The sequence below is a fragment of the Hibiscus syriacus genome, unplaced genomic scaffold, assembly GCF_006381635.1.
Source record: "Hibiscus syriacus cultivar Baekdansim isolate YM2019G1 unplaced genomic scaffold, ASM638163v2 tig00112205_pilon, whole genome shotgun sequence".
NCBI lineage: Eukaryota > Viridiplantae > Streptophyta > Magnoliopsida > Malvales > Malvaceae > Hibiscus > Hibiscus syriacus.
The window spans coordinates 208,401-218,572 of record NW_024063266.1 but is presented as its reverse complement, the minus strand read 5'-3'; the positions used below and the strand labels follow the sequence as shown (position 1 = coordinate 218,572).

At 37.0% G+C, this 10,172-nt stretch overlaps 1 protein-coding gene, 1 long non-coding RNA gene and 1 pseudogene across 3 annotated transcripts; 1 reads left to right on the top strand and 2 right to left on the bottom strand.

The window, feature by feature from the left end:
- Window positions 1–2,220: 2,220 nt before the first annotated feature.
- LOC120175335 lies at window positions 2,221–3,639 on the bottom strand (annotated as a pseudogene).
- Window positions 3,640–5,878: 2,239 nt separating this feature from the next.
- LOC120175318 lies at window positions 5,879–7,018 on the top strand. Of its 2 annotated transcripts, XR_005521246.1 has the most exons (5): window positions 5,879–5,969; window positions 6,065–6,176; window positions 6,266–6,307; window positions 6,402–6,595; window positions 6,796–7,018. It is a non-coding gene; the product is annotated as an uncharacterized LOC120175318 (long non-coding RNA). The 2 variants fall into 2 exon arrangements; XR_005521245.1 differs by lacking the exon at window positions 6,796–7,018 and having other exon boundaries at window positions 6,402–6,772.
- A 1,701-nt stretch (window positions 7,019–8,719) lies between these two features.
- LOC120175334 (agamous-like MADS-box protein AGL62) lies at window positions 8,720–9,534 on the bottom strand. Its single transcript, XM_039181975.1, has 2 exons — window positions 9,212–9,534; window positions 8,720–9,121 (listed from the first exon to the last, which is right to left on the bottom strand). The coding sequence occupies exons 1-2, from the start codon at window positions 9,515–9,517 to the stop codon at window positions 8,720–8,722; spliced, it is 708 nt and encodes a 235-aa protein (XP_039037906.1). The 5' UTR covers window positions 9,518–9,534.
- Between the last annotated feature and the right edge of the window lie 638 nt (window positions 9,535–10,172).

Here is a 10,172-nt window from a genome sequence, read left to right as displayed (position 1 = left end):
ATTAGATAAGTGACTTGGTGATAAAAGCTATATGACCATGGATTAGGTAAATATGAATAATTTAAGTGATATGTAACTATGAGTATTTGAGTATGTATCCATGTGAGTTGTTTCATGAGGTTATATGAAATATTATACTGTATGACTATGTGAGTATATGAAAAAGAATATAGGTACACGCAAGTTATATCGAAAGGAGTTGTGTAACCATGCTTGATATGTATTACATGTATGGGAATATAAGAGAATAAAGCATAATCTATATGAAAAGATATGATTCATGTGATGTGAACCATGTGAACATATGAGAAAGTGTATAAGTTATATGTATTACATGATATATGTGATTTTACAATAAATGACATGAGCTATGTGATTACATGATTATAAGAGATCAGACATGTGATAAAAGATAATTAATATGCATGTGTGAATATGAAATGATATAAATGACAATGCCCATGTTATGTGTCATGAGAGCTAGGGGTATAGTTGGCATGCCAAGAGTCGAGGGTCTATGTGGTCCTTCGGGATATATATGTATTCTTTGGAACATGTGTGAAGTCTGGTGAGACACATACTTGATCCTTGGCATATGTATATGATTCTTAAGGAATGATATGTGGTCTTTCGGGATATATATGTATTCTTTGGAACATGTGTGAAGTCTGGTGAGACACATACTTGATCCTTGGCATATGTATATGATTCTTAAGGAATGATATGTGGTCCTTCGGGATATATATGTATTCTTTGGAACATGTGTGAAGTCTGGTGAGACACATACTTGATCCCTAGTATATGTATATGATTCTTAAGGAATGATATGTGGTCCTTATGGACATTATTATATGGCACTACGGTGCAATTCTATGCGGCACTACGATGCAATTCTATGTGGCACTTCGGTGCATTTATATGAGCTGTGGTGACAACATTAGTGCACAACCTCCATAAACTCACATATCTATAGTTCTCACATATGTACATGGGCTAATCAAGAGATATAAACAAATATATGTTAGTGGTATGATAAATGTTATAGAAATGATATGATGTTGTGTGTGTATAGTGTTTGATTGAAAAGGTTAAACATAAAAGTATGTGATTACATGATAAACTGTTAATGATGAGTTATGTGTATGTATGTATTTACTGTAATTAATCTGATATGATTTTATATGATACGAAGAAAGCATGTAATTTGGTATAACATGATAGAACAGAACATGCATGTATTGATATATGTTATAAAGTGCATTATAAGTTTTTATGCCTCACTAAGTCTTCGACTTAGCGTGTGATTGTTTCACACGTAGGGTACAAAAGCAAGAAGAGAATAGAAGAAGAGTAAGATAGGTCAGCACCTCCCTTACAAAATTTCAGATCAGAAAATAGAGGATTTAAATGTTTTTGGTTATTTTGAGTATAGTTGGCATATACTAATTGGTTGAATTAAATATGCTCTGATTGATTTTGGTTATTGTGGTCAGTTTATGTAACTAAACCTCTTTTACTTTAATGAAATGTTTTAAAAATTCTTTGAATTTTATCAAGAGTCAAAGTTTGAAAAGTCAATGTGACACCTCAGACTCGTATCCGGGTCGGGTACGGGTTGGGGTGTTACAGCTACGACGCCATTGTCATCAAGAATTGTCTCCGATGGTGGCTTCAGGTCCCCGTTTAGTAACCGTTAAAGCCGGTGACTTCGCACCGTAAGCAGAATCTACTGTTTCCATAGCAGAAAGTTCATTTCATCTAGGACAACATTCACTTTCTTATGTGCAAATCTCTTGGAGGACTCCATGGCCAACCAATCAAGAATTGAGCAACGAAAGTTTTAGAAAAGAATCCCAGAATTTCTGGCGAATGATACCATAATGAGAAGTAGAGAGAACTGAAGATTGTACAAGAAAGACGTATCTTTCATATCAGCATGATCAATATTTTATTAGTGTACAATGGCCAATAACAGCTCAACATCTTCTTTCTAACTGCATACATGCCTTAGCTAACTACTTAACAAACTAACCACTTATTCAATGCTCATACACATGAGAGCATATACTCGTGCATACACCAGCACTACAAGCATACCAGAAGTCTAACAAAGACTAATAATGACTGCTGTTAGTTATCTGCCAAAAGAACCAATCTAAAATGACAAAACCTCACTACATTAAACGACAAACTCCTGAGTTTGCTACCTCAGCTTTTTCCTTAGCTTTCGAGAGACAGACATGCATCCACAAAAGCTGTTGCATCCTCCGTGCATGTCACGTGATGCATACTTCCACTTCCGGTCTACTGCACTTCCCCACGCTGTCCACCGTCAACGGCATCACTAACACCACCGCCCGAAACGAATTCTATGGGGAGATGGGTGCTCCGAACCCGAAGTCTGGCCCTGATCCGGATCCAGTTCTTGACTCAGAACGTGAAATTGAAGTCCCAGACACGAAGTCACCGCTGCTTTGTGGGGTTATTGATGGGGTTGCTACGTTGGTCGTCGTGCCCATGATGAATTTCCCTCCATGCTTGGTGTTGATGGTGGAAGTTGAAACTGTGGTGCTTGCGTTTGTGGCGGCGATATCGTCGTGGAAGAGATCAAATCGGTATCTCAGAGCGTCGGTGAAACCAGACTCACGCCAGGCTTCGAGGCGACCCCAGGGATTCCATGTTCCACAACCTGGACGTAGAATTAGCCATCCACCTGGGTTGGATCGGGTGACCCTGTCCGAGCCAGAAGATGGCACGAACGGTGTCACCATTGATGCCATTGCCACGGGAGAGCCAGAGAGGTTGTGGATTGTAATCGACCATCCTTTTCGTTCTTTGGAGGATTGCACCTTATCAGATTGCAAAGGAAGCAGCCAATTCCTCTAAGTTTTTGATTCAGACAAAGATGATCTGTAGTTGCACAATGACAACACACAAAGTCAAAACTAGTACGTGTTATCCCCCCCGAAACTTATTAATAAGCAAACCATGACTAACCTTGATCCCGAGTTCCGGTCGTTGGAGTTTCTGAAACTGAACTTGCAAGTGAAGACAGACTGTTTAAGACTTGCTTGAACTTGGAAAACCTGAGGACTACACTCAGGTTCCCCACCGAACTGGAACACAAATCTGGGGTCTGGTTCGGTTCTGACAGTTAAACACAACAGTGGAGATGATCCATTCTTGTTGCTTCTTTAAGTCCTATAGCAATCCATCCATTGAGAACCACACACGGTCTTGATTCAACTCCACGTAGATCCAATGCACCGTGACCTTCCCCAACAACTTGTTATAAGCCAATCCACAAGTGCTCCCATTAGGACCATAATAAACCTCGACAATAACTTTGCACGACGAACCCCTCACGATTCTATCGATCTGAGACTTGCCTAGACTGAAACAAGCGTCCAACGATTTATGAGAAGAAAAAGAAGAAGAAGAATTGTTGTTGTTGTCTTGTGATACGATAAAGGGGATTGTAGCCACTTGATGAGGGAAGTTGTTGAGTTTAATCTTGCAAAAATATGGAGAAGTAGAAAGGTGGATTCTTGAGAGTGAGGTGTTTGTTGATGGTGGGAATTTCAGAGCCAAATTTCCCACCAGGATCCTTACAAAAGGGCAGGGATCCATTTCTGGGGCTTGGCTCTTCTTCTTCTACTTGAAAGCAGAAAGGAAAATTGAAGAGTGAGAACACAGGCTGTAGTATTAACTGGGTTGCTGCAGAGACGGAAGGGATAAATACGTGGAGGCAGGTGAGGGTCAAACCACTGAGATTCAGCTTGTATATATATGCATTTCAGTGAACAGCTAAGCTTGACATATTTGCTTACTGGAAAAGAAACCTTAAAATTTAACTAATTAATAATAAATAGCCCATTAAAACCAAAAGCAAACGAGTCAAAATAGGATCAAAGAGCATCTATATTAGACAGTGAAGCTGAGGCTAAAATTCCTCTACATACAGGACAGACTTTTGGGGATTGATTGACATACAGATACACAGGTATATGAGCTGCATGCGCACCTACATTCAAAGAACAATATGCCATGCCCCAAAACTAGGCAAATCCTTTGTCGTTTTGTACTAATCGTGTGACTAGTTTAACATAATCTAACAGATAGGATGATCCAATAAAGAGTTGGAGAGTGGGGACCGTGGCAGTTCCAAAGTGAAGTGGTTCACAGAATCACAGCACAGCTCGGATGCATTGGATGAATCCAACACAACACAGCCGTCAAGACAGTCCCATTCCATACCATCACGTCTAATTAGGTCTCTAGGATTGTCCTAATCATTTCTAATTGGTTTATAGTTTATTCTGATTTTATCAACTTAATTGTCTTTAATATACATATTAGTTTATTTATTTTAAATATATAGTTTAAATCAATCCAATCAACATATAATGTTAAGATTTTGGGCTTAAGCCTTATTATAACAAACTTTACGTTTGGGATAGCCGTGTCTCAAACCACAACTCCCTTTGGGTTTGTATTTATTCGGATATACAAGGCCACGGCCTCGTTTTAACAAATATATAACTTTGTTCACACGAAACCAACCATATACATGGTACAAAGTTAATTACAGGGTTAAACATAAAATAAGTGTCTAAACTATAATGCTTTTCAGTGTATAAATTATTTTTTGAATGATCCCGATTTCTATCGTTACAAACATGACCACTTTAGGTATTCAGATCGTGAATGACGCTAATTTTCTCCGATAAGTGACCCGTATCACAATCTAGTAATTTTGAAATTTATTTTTAAAAAATATTAAAGATATTATTATATTAAAAAACCATAATTTCTCTTAAATTGAAAAAACCCAAGATTCCTAAAATCTCTTAGTCCTAACCCTAACCCACCACCATCGTTCTTTCCAACCACGCCTTCTGTTGTCGACGTAGTCTCTGCTCTCCTTCTAGTCATATGCCTCCATAGTTGTCGCCGACTGGTCGTCAGAATTGTGTGGGATCGTGATTTTCATCCTAGGATTCGCGAGGTATAAAACATCAATTCGCCGTCGATCGATACTCAATCGATCACAATTTTATCGGGGTTTTGGTCTCCGGGGAGGGTAAGGTCAGGTGGAGCTTCATCGACGATAAAGGGCGATGACCGATGTGGGTTTAGGAGTTAAAATGAAGGTTTTCAAAATTTTGGGATTATTTCAAAAATTTTGTGTATGTTTCTTTAAATATATTTTTTTAAAATTTTATATAAATTTTTTAAAATTACCAGATTGTGACATGTGTCTCTTAATGGAGAAAATTAACATCATTAACGGCTCGAGCACCTAAAATGATAACATTTGTAATATTAGACACCAGAACTATTCAAAAAATAATTTAAGCATTTATTAGTGAAAAACACTATAATTTAAACACTTATTTTATATTTAAGCAATAATTAAAATCACATTATTAAAAAATCTATTGTCAAAGTACTCTAATTTACTTGGACCGTCCTTGTGTGTTTATAAATAAATAAATATATAATTGAGTTTTTATTAAAAGCATCATGCAACAAAACAACTCTAATGTATGACAATAGTGTCAACTTTACATGTATTATTATTTTTTTGAATATTTGTACACTGAACGTTTATTTTTGAATAAAAAATAATCCACGCTGAATGAAAACTGACAATCAACTTATGATCAACTCAGGTGTTGACTAAGCGCACATGCATGGAGGGAAAAATTGACGTGGAAGTCTATGTCATCGATCACTGACGTGATACTGGCATATCATTTTTAAAAAAATATTATTTATATTTTTATATTATTAATTTGAACCAATCAGACTCTCTGATTGGTGCACAATGAAAATGGTTAAATGCATCGAACCTGGGTCTCTCGGGTGAATTACTCCTAACTCCCCACTTTTTCACTGAGTTGCCCCTTCGTCACTTTGCCGCCACCGCCACTGCCACTGCCTTTAACCTCCGTCTCTTTGCCATGGTACATCTTCCTCTTTTCTACATCTTTTATCTTACGTGAATGCGTGTGTCAACAACTTTTTGGTTTAAAAGATTCTTTTTTTGGAACTATGAAAGGCATCAGAGAAGAAGTTGTCGAACCCAATGAGGGAGATTAAAGTTCAAAAGCTCGTCCTCAATATATCCGTCGGTGAAAGCGGTGATCGTCTAACCCGTGTCGCCAAGACAAGTAACAAAAAAACCAAAAAGAAAAAAACTATTCATTTCCCCCAAATATTTTACCTTCTGTTTATTTCTCTTTATTTTGGTCCTTTTTAGGTCTTAGAACAACTCGGTGGTCAAGCCCCGTCTTCTCCAAGGGTAAAATTCCTGGAAAACAAATGCTGATTTTGAGTTTACTTTTGTTGGTATTCGTGGTTAATAAAATTGAAAATATTGGTTTTGATATGAGTAGTTAGGTACACTGAGATCCTTCGGAATCAGGCGTAATGAGAAGATTGCTTGCTACGTGACGGTGAGGGGAGAGAAGGCTATGCAGCTTCTCGAGAGTAGTTTGAAGGTTAAGGAATATGAGCTTTTGAGGAGGAACTTCAGTGATATTGGCTGCTTTAAGTTCGGCATACAGGAGCACATTGATCTCGGCATCAAGTAAGTATTAATTTTCGGGCACTTCTTTATTAATTTATGATGTAATGTAATTGAGGGTTCTTATGTTGATACTGCATTGTGGACACTTGATTTCGATTCACTGTTGACACGACCAACTAAATTGAACTAAATTTAGATCCTTTAATAGGTTTAAGGAGTTGATTTTCATCATAACTTTATGATTAAAATACTTCTACTAGGATCGGAGCACACATGTTCGTGTCTTGCAATGATGTTTGGTTTTGGGATTGGGAGTTGGACTGGTTTTAGGATTTATGAATGCAGTTGCTTTTCCGGTTAATCGACCTTTGAGACAGTTAATTGCCCAAGGTGTATATTGCTTCGGTTTTCTTGTTAAAGAATATGTGTAGCTTGAAAACTGTTTAATCCTACTTGAAGTCGGTATTACTTTATTCAATCAGTTAGTGGTTAACCCTCGTTTTAAACCATTAAGCATGAGTGGGATCTTGTGATTCTCTCATTTTTTATCCTTGTAATGAGGTTAGCCTGCATTGGCAGCTTCATTCTGCTATCATTTACATATGTTATGTAGCCAATTAAGGCATAAATTACATCTCCTGTGAATTTTCTAGGTATGACCCTTCGACTGGTATCAGAGGAGAAAATTCACACGTGTTTTGTTTTGTTTTTTTTTTTAAATTCAGACGGAAGTATCTATTAAATATAATTTGTTTCATTCATTATTCTAGCAAGTATCCTAGTCTGGTGGCAAAACGAGGAGTAATTCACCCGAGAGACCCAGATTTGAGTCACCTTTCATGCATTTAACTATTTTCATTGTGCACCAATCAGAGAGTGACGATTGGTTCGAATTAATAATATAAAAATATAAATAATAATTTTTTAAAAATGACGTGGTAGTGCCACGTCAGAGATCTCGATGACATGGACTTCCACATCAACTTTCCCCTCCACGCGTGCGCGCTTAGTCAACACCCCAACTGACGGATTTCATCCAACGTGGGTTATTTTTAACCCAAAAATAAACGTTTAGTGCACAAATGTTCCAAAAAAAATAATACGGGTAAATTTAAAACTATTGTCAAACATTAGGGTTATTTTGTTGCATTATGCCTTTATTAAAATATATATCGTTTAATTATTAATTTCTAATCTAACATCTATTCATATTTCTCAAAATTTTCACCTATTTCGATCACGTAAGATGAAAGCAATTTCTGTAATAAGTGCATTCCACCGTTATTTGTTTTTTTTTTGGATTTAAGGTTTCGTCTTGATTAATCCGTACCGACTCATGTCGTACACATGAGGTGGGTGAGTCTCCCGACATATATATTTTGTATACACAAGGATTCAAGCTCAAACACATAAAAGAATAAAATATTTCTTTAAAAGTTATCTTTTTTTCTCTTAATTTTTTATAAACGATTGAAGTTCGGTTTAGAACATGAAATAATATCCATAGAGTTGTTTCCGATGTATGTTATTTTTCAAGTTAATTATTGTCCTAAACCATCTTTATTGTACTAATTAAATTCACTTTGTTTGATTAATCCATGATTTTGTAGGTTACCGAAATCTTTAATCTTTAAGAAGAATAACAATGCGACTAAATGTATATATGCGTTTGATCTTCGAAAGATGATAAAAGAGCATCGCTTTAAAGGGTTAATTCCCCTGAACTTGAAAACTGCAAAATCTTATTACATTGATTCGTGATTGATGAACCTCAACCACACGATGAAATTAGTAGCATTTAAGGCGAGCTCATCATTATGGATTATCCACAAAATCTACGGACAGTTCAGACAACGTTGTTGTCTGTCTCAAATGACAAAGATTCACCTTGCAATATCATTTCATACCATCTTTGGATAGAATTTGTGGTACGATAATATCATCAAATGACAACAAAGAAAATAGAGAAATTCACTCTGTATATGACATGGAAAACATAATTACAAACCCTGAATTTGAACAGAAACGAAGACGGGAGTTTAAAAAACATTGGACACGCTGTTATTAGCCTACTAAGTTCATAACCAAATTAAATACAGACATGAAGGCTAAAAATACATACATAAAACCAAACACGCTGTAACTGAATTCTTTGTTTATTCCAAAGAAAGTGACTTAAATCACTTAGAAGAATGAATGTCCAAATCCAGGAGGACAAGGATTGTATCCTTCAGGATTGGGGTTGAAACTGAATCCAGGAGGTATCATATTGGGAGGAGGAGGATTGTATCCGTGAGGCATCATGTTCACGTCGAATTCGATGTTATCGGGGAACACCCCGGCGGCGGCGGCAGCACTCGAACTCCCCATGAACAACTGCTGGGAGTTCGTAGTCTGAATCAGAAGCTTTTCCACTTGCTTTGCAACGTTCTTTTTCAACTCTTCCAACGCCCATTTCAGCTGCTGGAGTTGCGGCAGGCTAAGTTCCTCGACCGGCGCCTCCCACCAGTACTGCCCTTGGCTCGCCCTTCTCATGTGGTTCAGCTCCTCGCCGCCCCTTTTCTCGACTTCGATTTGGCTCATCAACTGAAACAAAAAAACCCTACTATTAATCAAACCAACAGTCAAACAAAACAAAACAAATAAAACAAAAGTAGTCTCGGGTTATAATCAAACCTCAGTAAGTTGCATGTTGAATTCACGAACATGAGCGTTTCGATGAGCCTCCGTGATATGCATAGTGCCAGGGTTGCCGTTGATGTACCGACCGATAACGTTGCCGATCTCCGGGTGACCAAAGGAGAAAACTTTGTTCCCTGGTGAGAATACGATGATACCAATCTCAACACCACACAAAGTACAGAGTTCACTGGCCTTTTTGAAAAGACCCGAACGCCGTTTCGAGAAGGTCACTTGGAGATTGCTATTGTTCTTCATCTTCACCATCTCCACCTTCTGACGGCCTAAGCTTTTCTTCCCCATAATCTCCAGAAATTTTCACAGTGATGGGAATTGCAATTGATGGGGGAATGAGAAGGTTAGTATTTATATGGGGAACAAGATAGGATATTTACACTTTGAGCTGTCCATATTTACTATGTTTTATGTACAATTATTGCTGTCCTTTACTTTAATTAAATTATATACTATATTTTCTATTTACATAAATGGGAATTAAGTCACCCAAAATAAATAAAAAAATATAATGTAACTCTCCATCTCTGCGTTTAATCACTTTCCCAATTCATCATAATAAAAATCATGTATACAACTCAGAAAATTTTCTTGGTCTTAATGTCTTGTGACATAACATTGTTGTCATGTGTCAACGAGCAGTAGGTAGGCTATAGTTGGTAATACGTAATTTAGTTCAAGCTATCCACGTATGTGTTGGATGGAATAGTAAAAAGTTTCATATCTCTTAAATAGAATTTCGAAAATATACACTAGTATGATTTATTTTTTCATATTCGAAAGACAAACAAACATAATCTATTTAAGGATCCGCAACAGCAGCTGGAGGCAAATTTTGGAAGAGCCCTTTGATAAATATGCTGTTGATAAAGTTATGGAGATAAGATTGCAAGTGATTAACATGAAATAATCTATTTAAGGATCCGCAACAGCAGCTGGAGGC